The sequence below is a fragment of the Dipodomys merriami genome, unplaced genomic scaffold, assembly GCF_024711535.1.
Source record: "Dipodomys merriami isolate MVZ:Mamm:240054 unplaced genomic scaffold, mDipMer1.0.p SCAF_30, whole genome shotgun sequence".
In the NCBI taxonomy this organism is placed as follows: Eukaryota; Metazoa; Chordata; class Mammalia; order Rodentia; family Heteromyidae; genus Dipodomys; species Dipodomys merriami.
In genome coordinates, this window is record NW_027204493.1 from 1483412 (window position 1) to 1499728 (window position 16317).

At 41.3% G+C, this 16317-nt stretch overlaps 1 protein-coding gene across 2 annotated transcripts in view; it reads right to left on the reverse strand.

Annotated features, from left to right (window-relative positions):
- Positions 1-16012, reverse strand: part of Zfr (zinc finger RNA binding protein) — a 72001-nt gene extending 55989 nt beyond the window's left edge. Inside the window, exons 1-2 of one of the 2 annotated variants that reach the window (XM_070040981.1) lie at positions 15884-16009; positions 15494-15593 (exon numbers count right to left, since the gene is read on the reverse strand). In XM_070040981.1, the coding sequence (XP_069897082.1) occupies positions 15494-15593; positions 15884-15920 (137 nt within the window). In that variant the 5' untranslated portion in view covers positions 15921-16009. Of the gene's footprint in view, positions 1-15493; positions 15594-15883 lie in introns of both variants that reach the window. The other variant, XM_070040982.1, reaches the window with a different exon arrangement.
- Between the last annotated feature and the right edge of the window lie 305 nt (positions 16013-16317).

Below are 16317 nucleotides of genomic sequence, written 5' to 3' on the forward strand. Positions count from 1 at the left end.
CTTTGCAATCACTGCCACTTAACCAAGAGGCAAGAACATTTTCCAAACAATAATCAAATTTCTACCTATATTTCTTTAAGAAATATTACTTGTACTTTTTTTTGGTACCAATCCTGGGGCTTGAATTCAGAGCTGGGATGCTGTCCTTGAGCTTTTTTTTTACTTGAGGGTAGTGTACTACCAGTTGAGCCAGAGCTTCAATTCCAACTTTTTCGTGCTTAATTGGAAATAAGGGTCTCAGACCTTTATTTATTGTTTTGCCAGTCACGGGACTTGAACTCAGGGGCTAAGGACTCTACCAATTTGAGCCACAAGGCCACTTCCTATTTTCTGGTGGTTAATTGGAGATAACAGTCTCATGGACTTTCCTGCCTGGCTTTTACAGTTGTGAGCGACCTGTACCCAGTTTCTCAGACTTTTGTGCCCAGGCTGGCATTGGACCATAATGTTCTTATCTCCGCCTCCTGAGTAGACAGAATTTATAGACACGAGCCACAAGCATCTAGCTCTACTTTACCTTTTAAATTAATGTCATATGAAACAAAAGGTCTACAGATACCAAGCATATTAGCTGTTAAAAGTGTTTGAGTAATTTATTCGGTAAGGCTAAATTACTAAGTAAGAAATGCCTTCTAAAACAAGGAGCACTGATGATTATTTTGCTGGCAAATTGTAGCTAACTACAAGTTTTAATATGAGACAATAGTTAAGAATAACTTAGGGAGGGGAGGGGGACATAAATTTTGCACCTAGTAAAGAGTATCTGATTCACAGGTTATATAGAACAATATTTTACACTGGCATGCAGGGTAACATGAAAAGTATAAAATTTAAATTCTACGCCATCATATTTCACACCTCTATTATAAAAAAACACATACCAAGATGTGTCCAGAAAGAATCAATATGAATCTAATATATACACACTTTAGTTCATATAAAAGGGGACCTGAGGAAATTCAGTATAGGCAAGCTGACAGTTGGCTTCTAAAAGATGACACTCCATGTTGCTCTAGAGAACAAAACTGCAGCCAAAAGCTGAAAGTTAAATGGTTGCAGATTTCAGTCAATATAAAAAAGAAAACAAAACAGAAATGAGTTCAAAGAAATAATTTCTATTTATAAGCTTTCCATATTTTCATTTAAAAGTAGCTAACACTTTCTAAATACATGCCAATAATAAGACAGGAAAGGGGAAGTTTACATTGTAATAGTGGAAAAGTGAGCTGGGCACTGGTGGCTTATGCCTCTAATCCTAGCTATTTAGGAGGCTGAGATCTGAGGATCAAGGTTCAAAGCCAGCCCAGGTAGGAAAAGTCCCAAAGTAGAGCTGTGGCTCAAATTGGTAGAGCACTAGCCTTGAGTGAAAGAGCTCAGACAGTTCATGCACAAGTCCCGAGTTCAAGCTCCACAACTGAAAAAAAAAAAAAAAATACTGGGAAAGTGGGCTAGAACAGTGTGTTTCATTTTGTGGACAATTCTATATCCTTAAGGGAAAAACAAGCCACTAGCAAGTCATACTCCTTTAACATTTCAGACCTGAGAAAATTTTTACTCATAATATAAATTTGCCAAGTCTGAAATATGTTAAACATTTAACTAATAAAGAGTTCACTTACTTAAGATTATATAAGAAAGATTTGGGTTAACCAAAAAGTTTAGATAAAATTGTATTATTATAAAGTTGTCTTTAGTACCAATAGGGAACTAGTTCCAGGACTCCCCAGCATAACAAAATCTAAAGATATTTCACTCAAATCTCTCATATAAAATACCATAGTATTTGCACATAATGTACATATACCCTTGTATATATTATAAGTCATCTATCACTTGTAATATGTTATTAATATGAAAATTCTATGTAAATAGCTGTTGTACTGCCAGATAATAATGACAAGGAAAAATGTCTACACATGTTCATTAGTACAGTCTTCATTATTTTCCCTGAATATTTTCCATCGTTAATGCAGAACCAGAAACTATGGAGGGTCTAGTACACTTATCCACCATTCCTTACTTAGTACCTGTCCATATTTCTTCATCCCTAAAACTTGCCCTTTATAAGGGAAAAAGTGGAAATCCTTTGATCTTAACTATAAAAAAGACCATGTGACTCAGGAAGGAAGACTATCATATGCTCAGGTTTACGTCTTTAGTCTTAGTATAATTATCAGTGATATTCCCTGTTACTTACTCTCTTAAGTTTCTCAACAATAAATTATATAGTCACCCTTCCCAGGAACCATATTAAAAACAGGTGCCAGTGCAAGCAACAATTTCTGTTTCCATACTAGGGCTGCCTATCCCAATTCTGGTCTGTATAGTCAGGTCTCTACACATCATCTCAATGGGAGCACTAACTTCACCACAAGCATCAGGAAAAATGATAATCTAGTTTCAATTCCTATTGGGCTAATTCCTAGGGCAGTGAAATGCGATTTAAAAGAAATATTCTCTGATTCATTATCCTAAACCTACCTCGAAAATTCTCTTTTGATTCCAAATACTCTTAGAAAAATTACCTTTTGTACTGTACAGATAACCAGATTAACCTATATTAATTCAATTACATACAGGGTGGCTACGTAAATTTACTTTTTACTATTGAGAGAAAGAGCTGAGGGTATCAGTTGTATAGTACTGTACTTCCCTTGTATAAGTGAGGTATGGGTTTGATCCCTAACACAGCAAGTAGGGTAACAAAAAAAAAAAGAAAACAAAATTAAGTCAAATTAGCTTAAACAAAACTGGTTAAGTAGAAATAATTCAATCAAGACTTTTGGAATATTAAAAGGTGTGGATGGAGGGCTGGGAAGGTGGCTCAGTGGTATAGCACTTGCCTTGCATGCATGAAGCCCTGGGTTTGATTCCTCAGCACCATATAAGCAAAAAGAAAAAAAGCCAGAAGTGGCGCTGTGACTCAAGTGGTAGAGCGCTAGCTGAGGGACAGTGCCCAGGCCCAGAGTTCAGGCCCCATGACCGGCCCCCCTCCCCCCGAAAAAAAGGTGTTGATGAGATAGTAGCATATACCCATAATAATCCTGATACCTGGAAGGCTGAGAGAAAAATATCTAGAATTCAAGCCCAGCCAGGACCCAAGGGCAAATTTGTCTCTGAAAGAACACAAAAAAATTACAATGGGCCAGAAGTGGAGCTGTAATCCCAGCTACTTGGGAGATAGGTAGAGATTAAGAGGATCTCACAGTTTGAGACTGACATCTCAATGAATAAGTGTCAAAAAAAACTGATGAAGGGGTCAAAAATAGTGTGTATGTATATAGTCAGGAGGAGTATTCAGCCATTACAAAGTAAAATAGGTTGTTGGCAGGATATTGGATAGAAATGAGATAATCACTTTGAGGATGTTAAGCTCCAAAAGCCAAATATTGCACGTTTTTGTTCACACGAAGACTCTAGACCTGAAAAAACTGGGAGGGTTCTGAGAGGGAGAAAAGAAAAGGAGAAGGTAGGCATATACGAAGAGGACAGAAATAATTCAGTCACACATGCGCATGCCTGCACACACGCAGAAATGCATAGGCATACAATAATAAAAACCAAAAACACTGTTTGAAAATGGGGAGAGGGTAAGGTTTTTTTGGGGGGTCCGGTAGTGGGCTTGAACTCTGGGCCTGGGCATTGTCCCTCAGCTCTTCAGCTCAAGGCGAGCGCTCTACCACTTGAGCCACAGCGCCACTTCTGGCTTTTTTTTTCTGCTGAGGAATCGAACCCAGGGCCTCATGCATGCAAGGCAAGCGCTCTACCACTGAGCCACCTCCCCAGCCTGAGGGTAAGGTTTTAGTGTTTAAAGTACACTATTACATACATATCGAATTATCACAACGAAACTCCCTTGTATTATTTTCTTGGGGAAAAAAAAGCCAAGAGTGGTGGTGTATGCCTGGCATGGCGGCTGCAAGGAAGGGCATGGATAAGAGTATCACTGTTTGAGAGGCACCTGGACAAAACCAAGAGATTCTACCTGAAAAATAGTGAGAAAAAACAAGGGTTGGGGGTGTGATTCAGGTGGTAAGTGAACCTACCTGTCTAGCATATAAAAGTCTCTGTGTTAACATCATCATACCATCTCCCCAAAATTCCCCAAATACAACCACCAACAAAGGCTGATTGGATAAAAGGAGTTATCTCCCTGCATAAAGAGTATAAAATTAAATTCTTCAAGTACTTATCAAGTTAAAACAGGACAAGTTTTAAAAATCCAAGTGTTGTACCATCACAATACATTTGTGGGCAGGCTCACGCCTGTAATCCTAGCTACTCAGGAGGCAGAGATCTGATGATCACAGTTCAAAGCCATGAGATCTTATCTCCAATTAACCACCAGAAAACAAAGTGGCACTGTGGCTCAAGTGGTAGAGCACTGGCCTTAAACTGAAAAGCTGAGGGACAGCACCCAGGCCCAGAGTTGGGCCAAAAACAGTAACAATAGCAGCAACAACATTTGTGAACTTCGATAAAATTTCACTTATAAAGCATGTACTAGAATAAGAGCGTCAGTATTTGAATAATCTCTTATTCTATTAATAAGTCAAATTTAATCAGGTTCAGTCAGTTTTAACATAGACAAGCTAACAAATCATGAAAAATACAAAATGTTTAAGACTGAGAAAAGCCAGGAGTCAGATATAAAAAAGGACGTAATTTTTGTAAAAAAAAGTAAAAACACTCAAGGTCCAGAGAGAAAAGATCATGATTCAAGGCCAGAATGGGCAGAAAACTTCACAAGATCCCTTCTTATTAACCAGTAGCTGAATGGGGTAGTGGGAGGTTGTCATTCTGATTAGGACAAGCCTAAAAAGGCTGGATTGTGCTTCCGACAGAAAAACCCTATCTCTGGGGCTGGGAAGATGGCTCAGTGGTAAAGTACTTCCCTTGTATACATGAGGCCCCCGAGTTCAATTCTTCAGCACCATATAAGCAGAAAAAGCCAGAAGTGGCACTGTGGCTCAATTTTGGTAGAGCAATAGCCTTGAGCTGAAGACCTAAAGGACAGTGCCCAGGCCCAGAGTTCAAGCCCCATGACCAACCAAAAAAGAAAAAAAAAAAAGAAATTAAAAAAAAAACCCTATCTCAAAACTAACTAGTTCAAAAAAGAACCAGAGGCATGGCTCAGTAATAGCATGCTTGCCTAACAAGTGTGAGGCCGAGTTCAAACCCAGTACCAAAAAACCCTTTCATCTGCACCGAGAAGACAAAAGCTTCAAACTAGAGCCTAGAAGGTAAGTTAACAAATATATACAAGACAGAGATATGAAAAATTAAGACAAGGGGTGAGTCTAGGAGATCCAATATTTAACTAGATGAAAAAGAAATTAAAATTTCTCACTAACAGAAGCACATTTCCAAATTCAATGTTTTTTTTTTTTGTTGTTGTTGTTTGGGTTTTTGTTTTTTGTCAGTCACGGGGCTTGGACTCTGGGCCTGGCCGCTGTCCCTCAGCTCTTCAGCTCAAGGATAGTGCTCTATCACTTGAGCCATAGAGCCACTTCTAGTTTTCTGGTGGTTTACTGGAGATTAGAGGCTCATGGACTTTTCCTGCCCAGGATGGCTTTGAACTGTGATCCTTAGATATCAGCCTCCTGAGTAGCTAGGATTACAGGTGTGAGCCACTGGCGCCTGGCTGAGACTAGTATTTTTCAATAGCAACACAAAAAAATATTCTAAACAATCAAAACAATGAAAAAATAATGCCCTAGAACTAAGTGGAAATTAGACTAAGAATACAGCAAGGGCTAGCAGGAGACAATTGGATTATGTCTTCAAAACTCAGGCAACAATGATTATTAATGTAGAATTCTGTACTCTGTCTAATTACATATAGGATCAGAATAAGGATCTCAGTTTCTATTTATTTACTTTTGGCAGTACTGAATTTTGGGAGAAGATAAAAGCATGAGAAGCTATTATATAGTAAGTTTAAACTATAATACAGGAAATAAAATAGCATGCAGGTGATAAACTCTGAACTAGCAGAAGTAGCATATTATTTAATGATATAAAGATTAACACTAAAACAAAGAGAAACAGAATGCCAGAGATCTTTGAGAAGTTGGAGGTCTTCAGCATTTTTGTAATTGGAATAGGGCCAGACTATGTAGCCCAGGCATACCTGCAATTTTTCATCTTCCTGCTTCTGCCTTTTCAGTACTGGAATAACTGTGTACCATCATTTTTGGCTACTTCTTTTTTGAGACATGTAGTCAACTCACACTGACTACATACTATGCAGGCCACACTGGAACTTACAATCTTCCTGTCTCAGCCTCCCAAACACAGACATGTACCTTGTGATTCTATTTTTTTTACTTTAAATGATTTAATAATACTTTGACATTTTAATCCCATGTCTTTGGGGTAGAATACCTAGTATTATAAGACTCAACTACACTCAAAGTGATCTACAGGTTCAATGCATTATACTTGTATAATACTTGCAAAAGACAATGGAACTGAATTAAAGGACCAAAAATAAACCCTGAAGTACACTGTCAAATAACTGACAAAGGGGCCAAACACCAGTCTTTTCAACAAACAGTGCTGGGAAAAGGAGACATCCACATGTAAAGAAATTGAGTTGAATCCTTTCAATAACTCAAAATGATCAAAGCGGTACCTAGTCTGACATCAAAAGCACAAGCAAATCAAGCAAAGAGAGACAAAAGGGACTACGTCAAACCTAAATTCATTAAAGAACGTAACTACTGGAGTGAAAGACACTTCAGAGATCAGGAAAAAATATTTGCAAACTATTTGTTAAAAGTAAAATCCAAAATCATAAGAATTCTTACTACTGAACAAGAAAGTCAAATAACCTGACCGTTCTATAAAGATATATAAATGACCAAAAAATATATGAAAAGATGATCAAAATTCAAATCAAAATCACAAGTTGTCATTTCATTGTCCATTTAGAAGGGTTACTATAAAGACAATTGTTTGAGACATGTGGAAGAAATAAAACCCTTGGGGCTGGAGTGTAGCTCAGTGATAGAGTACTTGCCTAGCATGCTCAAGGCTTTGGGTTCTGATCCCCTGCATGGAGAGGTAATAAGGGAGGGAGAAGAAGGGCAGGGAGAGGGGAAAGAAGAGACAAAGTTAGAACTCTTATGTAATGTTGGTAGGAATATAAAAGAGTACAATTGATATGACAAGAGCTATAAAAAAGAACTGTTAGGATTTGAGGCATGGCTCAGGTGGTAGAGTGCCAGCCAATGAATGAAATTACTAGGAGTCCCATCTCAGACAAAACAAACAAAACAGCTTATTATATGACTCAGCAATCTCTCTTAAGGGTATATGTCCAAAAGAAATTTTAAAAGTGTTCAAGACATTCAGAACTATTAACAGAAACCAAGAGGTAGAAACAACCCAAATATTCACCAATAAAGGAATTTTTAAAAAACACCCAAAAGGTATATACAATGGCAAGTCAAGTTTTGAAAATGAAGGAAATTCTGTCCTAAAGGTAAAAACAAACCTTAAGGACATTATATTACCTAAATGAAATAGGCCAGATACAAAACATATATTGTGTGAATGTGTGTATGTGCTGGTACTGGTGCTTAAAACTCAGGACCTGGGCACTGTCCCTTAGCATTTTCACTCAAGGTTGGGCCAGCTCAACCACCTGAGTCACAGCTCCACTTCTGGACTTCTGGATTTTCAGCCCAGGCTGATATCAAACCAAGAATCTCAGATCTCAGTCTCCTGAGTAGCTAAGGTTGCAGGCTTGAATCAACAACTGGCCTTAAGACAATTTTTCAAAATAAACCACTAAATGAATACTTAGGATTCAACTAAGTAAGCTAAGAGAACAAAAAACCTCCTGTAATGTAAGGTACCTAAAAACAAGAACAAAATACTTCTAAAAATTTCTTTATTAAAGATAAAGGAAACTTGAAAGGTAAAAGCCTTAACTACATTAGGCTATTCTGATGGCACCTGCTCGTCCTTGTAGGTCTAACATCGTAAGCATGTATGGAAATGTTACAATGAAACCCTCTTGACAAATACATGTTGATCAAACCTGTTAATAAAAAGTAGCTGACCTGCAAATGCCATTGCTCTGCAAGGAAATTTATGTACAGGATGTAAAAAAGTGAACCAAATTGAACAATGTTTGCATCCTCTTATGGTCTGGTAACAAGAGCTCATGAAGTTGCACCAGTTAGCCTAACACACTTTTGAGTGGTCTAAAATTGGTAGCTTGCCAACAACAAATGTTGGTCTTGAATGAGCAATAAACAAATGGTGAGAACTCCAAATCTGTTGCACATAGGTATCATATTCTCACCTAGAGCCCCAAAACTCCTCCCATTTTATGCAGAATACTACATAAAATGCCTATCATTTTCTGTGTTAGCAGAACCAAGAAAGAACTGAGAAAGAATAGTTTGGGATTTGGGGGCCTTGATAAGGAACCATCAAAGTCAGTGGATTAGGATAAAGCTCTTCTCAGTCTTTAAGGGAGAACTGTAAGGAAACTGTCTCAGCCTGGATGAGTAAAGATGAAAAAAGTTCTTCTCATAAATGACAAGACAGCCCTTGTCATAAAAGAAACAAACTGCAGGTTTGGGCTATTAAATCAGAATCTAAGCCAAGAAATTAAATTCTCAACAAGTAATAATTCCAAGTGCCACAAAATACCCATTTCTCCCTAAATGCCATAGATAATGTTCGAAGAAATAGGCTTATAAATTTTAAAAAAGTCTTAAACAAGATACCATGAATACATCTGTAAAACTTAAGTACATTAAAAAAGGTAGAAGACATTATTCAAACTAAGATTTTAAAAAATAATAAGGTACATTGTCCGGCACCGGTGGCTCACGCCTGTATTCCTAGCTACTCAGGAGGATGAGATCTGAGGATGGCGGTTCAAAGATAGCCAGAGCAGGAAAGTCCGTGAGACTCATCTCCAATAAACCACTAGAAAACCAGAAGTGGTGCAGTGGCTGGCTCCTTGAGCTGAAGAGCACAAGGACCGCACCCAAGCCCAGAGTTCAAACACCACGATCAAAACAACGAAACAAAAAAACATAAGGCACAGATCAAAAATAATTAGAAGACCTCAGGTCTTCATACTTGTACTTGGGTCATTATTTCTTGGGGGTTTTTTTGCTTTAGTTTGTTTTTCAGATGAGGTTTCAGGCTTTCCTGGAGTCAGACTGAGATCAAGATCTCCTACTTCTGCCTCCTGAGTATCTGAGACTACAGGCATGCTCTACAACCTCTGGTCCTTCAGACGGACTTTTAAAAGAACCAAGCAGAACTTCCAGAAATTAAGTACAGTATACAAAAAAGCCAGAAACTAGGCTCTTACATAACTTATTAGACATGCTGGCAAAAAATTACCGAAGGTCTAGGAAGGTGGCTCAGTGGCAGAGTGTTTGCCTTGCATGCATGAAGCCCAGGGTTCAATTCCTCAGGACCACATAAGCAGAAAAAGCTGGAAGTGGTGCTGTGGCTCAAGTGGTAAAGTGCTAGCCCCAGAGTTCAGGCCCATAACTGACTCCCCCCCAAAAAAATTACCCATGAAAGAAGTTAAAAACTCTAGGTGAGAACAGTGTTGGTTAACATAATCAGTTGGTATGATAAATGAAGATCAAGAAAGATAGCTAAACATAGATTCCCCAAAACTGATGAAAAACAACAATCCTCAGATGTAGGAGGCCTAACAATCCCCAAACAGGAGTAAATAAAACAGAATACATAACACGTATGCAAATGAGGCTATAAACTTAAAAGACAAATTTTTATAGTAGCCAGAGGGGGGAAAAAATCTGCCTACAGAGATTTAGTGGAAATTAGAGAAAAAATAAAAACATTTTGGAGGCTAGAGATATAACTCAGAGGTACTGTAAAACACAACAAAACAGAACAAAAGATATTCTGAGATTAAAAAGAGGAAGGGAAGATGGGAGTCAGTGGCTCAGGCCTGTAATCCTAGTTACTCAGGAGGGCTGAGATTTGCGGTTCAAAGCCAGCCTGGACAGGAAAGTCTGTGAGACTCTTATCTCCAATTAACCACCAGAAAAATGGAAGTGACGCTGCGGCTCAAGTGGAAGAGCACCACTAGCCTTGAGCTGAAGAGCTCAGGGACAGCACTTAGGCCCAGAGTTCAAGCCCCGCAGTGGACCAAAGAAAAAAGAGGAAGGGGGGGCTGGGAAGGTGGCTCAGTGGTAGAGCGCTTGCCTTGTATGCCTGAGGCCCTGGGTTCGATTCCTCAGCACCACATAATGCAAAAAGAAAAAACCCGGAAGTGGCACTGTGGCTCAAGTGGTAGAGCACTAGCCTTGAGCTGAAGAGCTGAGGGACAGCGCCCAGGCCCAGAGTTCAGGCCACACTACCGGACCCCCCCTCCCCCAAAAAAAGGGAGCTCATTACTAAAGAAAATTCTGAAATATTTACTTCAGGATGAATGAAAATTATTTCAGAATGAATTGTTGACATTGGTAAACATGAAGACCAATAACTGTTTTGTGTGTGTGCCAGTCCCAGGTTTGAACTCGAGTCTGAGCACTGAACTTCTAAGCTCAAGGACACTGCTCTACTACTTAAGCCACAGTTTCACTTCTGGCTTTTTAGTAGTTAACTGGAGGTGAGAGTCTCACTTCCCTGCTCAGGCTGGCTTTGAATCATGATCCTCAGATCTCAGCTTCATGATTAGCTAGGATTACTAGTATGAACCACTGGTGCTTGGCTATAATCAATGTTAAATATTAACTGACTATATAATAATTGTGCCCAAATTTTCTAGAATGACTGGGAATGATGTTGTATACTGTCTTACCAGTCACTCAAGGCAGGGGAGATTGTGGATTGCAATTCAAGGTTGGCCTGGAGAAAAAAACTATCAAGACCCCATCTCAATAAATAAATTGGGTATAGTAGCACATATGGAAGAACTTTGATCTGATTTGGCCAGAGCAAAAAGTATGACACTCTAAGAAATAACTAAAGCAAAAAAGAAGTGGAGGTGTGGCTCAAAGAATACTTACTTGCCTCACAAGCCTGAAACCCTAAGCTCAAAAAACCCCAACACTACTGCTACCCCTCTGTCCCCGACCAAAAAAAGGAAAACAAACTAAAATGCTATACAACTGCTCAAAAAACTACACATGAGCCTTAAAAAGAACCTTACAAACTAGTGAATACACTAAAACTTCATGGGTAACATAATTAAAACCAAATGCTCTGTAACTCTGTATGCAAGAAAAAAAACTATTTCATCATTTCTCAAGTATATTAACATTTCTTCAGGGTACAATATGTACATTTACACTGAGATGAAAAAAACACTGAAAATGATCTATGTCAATTTAGGTTTTTTTTAGCACATGCCCTAGGAGTATTTACAAAAGTGTGTAAGGTCTTAAAAAAAAAAACCTAGGAAAACCAGATGATAGTAACTTAGGTGACAAGCATTATGACTAAATTTATAAATTTATATTTTGTAAAGAATGGATCATACTTATGATAAAAAAAATAGTTTGGGTGGACTGGATTGGGAAAGAAAGAAGCTATAAAGCTAACCTCATAAACTGCACACCATTGTTTGTCCTCCTTATATAGTTACTGCTTAAAAGACTTTCTCACTGTTTCCTTATCAAAAAAGTATCTTTCTTCAACTCCAATTTCAAGGACATTCTTTGTCAGCATTTGTTTTTCCCCCCCTCGTTCTCACAAACTTGTTCCCCAAGTTTGCAACCAGAGCTTAATCTTTTTCTTTCATTTATTCAAAACATGTTTACTAAACACTTGGTAAGTGGCAGGCCTTGTATGTTCTCGATTTCATCCATATTCACAATTACAAATTGTGATATCCAGATTTACACTTCTAACCTTACCTTTTCCGAACCTCATTTCCAAACACCTAGAGAATAATGGCTAACTTTGATATACCAGTTACTATATGGAGCACTTTGCAAATAGTATTGACCCCCACACCCACCCTTCAAAACAATAAAAAAATGCAGAGGCTTCCTGGGATATACTGATAGCTTTATTTAAGTTGTTGGAGGTGTGGCTCAGTGGTACAGCACCTTCCTGGATGTCAGGATTCCCAAAGCAGGAGGGAGAATCTATATGCAAGGAAAGGTTTCTTGAAGATTACATCTGCAAGAATGGCAATTTACTTGTCTTTTAAAATTACAGAAAACTATGAAAAACAGCAGATTAAGATTTGTAGCATAAGGACTGAGTAAATGCTCACCACAAAAATATTAACATGAATTATTAAAAAAAAAAACTAAAAGCTGTTAGTAGTGGGACTTCATATGACCTCTTTATCATGTATCCTAACCCAAAATTTAGTGTGTCATCATGAATACCAAAGCTCTACACTTCAATATAGGGCTGAAGATGGAGCTCAGTACCAACCACTTGCCTAGCATGCATAAGGCCCTGGGTTCAAACTCAGTATTGTTTAAGAAAGTCTAAAGCTTCACCCAATATTTTGCATAGCAATGATGAAAACCAAGGACTAGAATTAAATTTACATATAAAATGTTTACTTTCAGTATCTATATTGAAAGATGTGAGGCAACTCATTAACATGTCCCACAGGCAAATGTTTTAAAAGATTTGCTGGAGGTGTGGCTCAGCAGTAAAGTACCTAGCAAGAACAAGGCCCCAAGTTGAGACTTCTTCAAATCAAAAACAAAAATTTTGCAGACTAAGCTTTGATCTTTCACCTCTAAAAGATTCACTGTAAACTATTCCTGACCAGAAGAAAAAACACCATTAACTTATTTTTGCATAACTTGTTATTGTTACTTATTCAGCTTCCTTGACCAAAGTATCAGTATTGGGTGTGATTTCTTGCTCTTAAATGTAAACTATTTTCATGTATGTAACATAAACATAAGGACAAAGACCCTTTGTAGTATGGGTGATATATGCATTAGTATCAAAAAGCTCGTCCTCTCATAACATATGCGTAATTAATAACCAATTCAGTAATTTGGATGTTACTGATAAAATATGAAAGCATTTTAATCCCCAAATTAAGTATCTTTAGATTGACATGTCCTCCTCCCTTATTCCTACCTGCATTTTAAAAAAATGCTCAAAGTATTTAAGAACAATTAATAATCTTGCCATGCACCTGTGCCATAAAGGAAAAGTATGTAAATTGGTATACGGTAAAATTAAGAATTTCTATTCAACACAAACTACTATTAGGTAATCAAAAGGCAATCTGCAGAAAAGGAATTGGCAACATTTATTTCTGACACCCCCCCCCCAAAAAATTCTCATACACAGTATGTACTTAAAAAAAAAAATCTACAAACCAGCCAGGTATCAATCAGGTGTGCTGGTGGCTCCTGTCTATAATTCAAGCTACTCAGAAGGCCTCATCTGAGGATCCTGGTTAGAAACTAGAGCAGACAAATCCCGGAGATTCTTATCTCCAATTAACCAGCAAAAAGCCAGAATGGAAGTGTGTCCCAAGTGGTAGTGCTCTAGCCAGCCTTGAGCAGGAAAAGCTAAGTAAGCGAGAGTATAAGGCCCTGAGTTCAATCCCCAGTACTGGCACAAAACTAGTTAATAATCCTAAATCTATCATTGAGTGGATACTATAAAACAGAACATACTGTGTAAGACAAGTAGAATTTCTAATGGCTGAATACAGCCTTTTCTAGGACACTTGGTACTTGCTAAGCAGTAGATTTATGGCCCAGGCCAGTAACTAACTCATTTCCCAGGGAAAAAAAAGGGTTGATTTCCCTCACCTCTCCACAAGCAGCTCTAATAGGTTTTATAAAAGACGACAAAGCAAACCTGATTAACATTACAGCTAGTTAGCAAAGGATATGTTAAAATTATATACATTTTGACATTTCTTAAAAAAAAAATCAATGAAGCCAGGCACCAGTGGCTCATGCCTATAATCCTAGCTACTGAAGAGGCAGGCTGAGATCTTAGGATGAAGGTTTAAAGCCAGCTTGGGGAAATAAAGTTCATGAAACTCATCTCCAATTAACCACCAAAAAAAGCCCTAGTGGAGCTGTGTCTCAAGTAGTAGAGCACCAGCCTTGAGCAAAGGACAGTGCCCTACACCCTGAATTTATGCCTCAGGACCAGCACCAAAAAAACAACACAATCAATGGGTCCGAAGTATTGCTTTTCATAGGCATGTATTTCTGTTCAGTGTACATTAAAATCATGTTTCTTGCAATAAACGGCATCTTAGGGTCCCATAAAATAGGGCAATTTCCCCCCTTAGTTTCAGCTCCAAAACACCTGCCCAGTAGCCTATTTTACAGATGGTCAAAGTGAAAACTCATATAATGGCTTCTAGGATACAAAATCAAGCAGAAGAGATTGTCACTCAGATCTTCAGGTTCCTAAATGAAGATTTTTCCATTACACAACCTGCCTGCCTCTCGAAGTGAAAAAACAAAAACCTTATCTTCTGGGTTTAACCAATAGCTAATGAACCTAATGCATATATATAAATATACGTATATAACAATTATAATGCTTACTACTCAAGAGCTCGGTGTGCTTATAGTTTGAATCAATTGAATGACCCAACAATAAGGTATCTAGTTCGGTGCGTCTTTGTCTCTGACTGACAAGATGGATACAAAACCACTGACCGGTCAGAATTGACAGCTGGCCTTAAGGTAGGGATTTCATCCCCGGCATTACCATGACTCAGTGCAACCTCACTTGCATTTTCTTCTCGCCAACACCCCCGTGGAGAATCACTGGCCTACCTGGAGCCTATATTCAGCAGCTGCAACCAGTCTGTGCAGTCCATTTTATCAACACTAGAAACTTCGCAAATCCTTTTTCAGACTAACAACTACACAATTCACAGGTGGTTGCTATATTAACATCTCTCCGTGCAGGAAAAAGTAAAAGGGAGCCGGAGGATGCAGTGACGCCGGCAGATGGTTTGATGGGAGGACCGGGGAGCTCAGGGCAGAGAAGGTACCGAAACAACGACACGTTATCTGGGCTCCGGGGGCGGGAGCCTGGGGAACGGACAGAGGCGTCGCAGGAAGAGTCCGACAGACTAGCGACTCGTCCCTCCCCGCGAGGTCCCTCCGGCTCCCCTTTCTCCATCCTCCAACCCGAGGGAGACCCGAGGCGGGGGCTGGACGGGCGGAGGCCGGGACGGGGGGCCCAAGCGGGCGGCGGCGGGCGCCTCGGCCCCGCTCCAAGGCCGCGGGTGGCCATTTTAGCCACCGGGGCCGCTGAAGGCCCCAGCGGCCCTCCACGTCCCCACACCTCGCCGTCTCTCCCTCCCCGCCCCCGATGGGGGCCGCTCCCCGAGGCAGCCGGCGTCGGGCGGGGCGGGCTTGCAGGGACCGCGGGGCCGGGCCGGGCCTGCCGCGGGGCCGGGGCGCGGGGCCGCAGGGGGGGGGGAGGGGACAGGCGCGGGGTCGTGGCGACGGCGGGACCTGGGCCCGGGGGCTCGCAGGGAGAGAGGAGGAAGAGAACGGGAAGCCGTTACCTATACTGGGCCGCAGCCGCCGCCGCCGCCGCCCCGCTGTGGGTGAATCCAAAGTAGTTGCCGGTCGCCATTTTGGCATCTTCCCCCAGCCGGCTGGGCACTGCGGCGGGCACGGAGAGTCGGGTCCCATGGCGGGAGGAGAGACACGGAGGGACCAGGACACCGAGGGAGGGCGGGGGAGAGAGAGAGAGGCCCGTGAGAAGCCGCCCCGGCCCGCCCGGCCGCGGCCGCGCCGCCGTCCGCCTCCCGCCCCGCGCGCCCGCACTCACTCGCACGCCCCGGCGGCGGCCGCCGCCTCCTCCCCGGAGCCAGCCCCAACCCCCGCGCTCCCCCGCCACCCGGGGCCGGGGAAGGACCGGGCAGAGGCCTGGCGGGCCATATTAGACTCACCATAGGTGAAAGAAACTACAGGGCATATGGGAATCATGGGCTCGGGCTGCTGCTGCTGAACTCTGAACTCTCACCCGCTGCCTCCCTCCTCAGCCCCGCTCCTCCTCAGCGGAGAACAGACCGCCGCCTCCGTCCGCACTGCGCAGGCGTGCCCGCGCGCGGCATCCTGGGAGATGTAGTTCCCACCGCCCGCCCCACCCCACCACCTCCGCGGGCGCCTGCTGGGCCTTCTAGAGGCGGGTGTGTCAAGAGTGGGCGTGTAAGGTGCGGGTGTGTAAGGTGCGGGCGGGAGGCGTCCGCTGGGGATGGGGAGGTCGTGACCTCGAGCCGCTGCAGGAAAGGCGAGGAGGAGCGCCGCGCCGCGCCGCGCCCCGCCGCGGGGGAGTCGGGAACGTGACTGGGGCGAGTGACGTCTGTTAGCCTCTTGGACGACT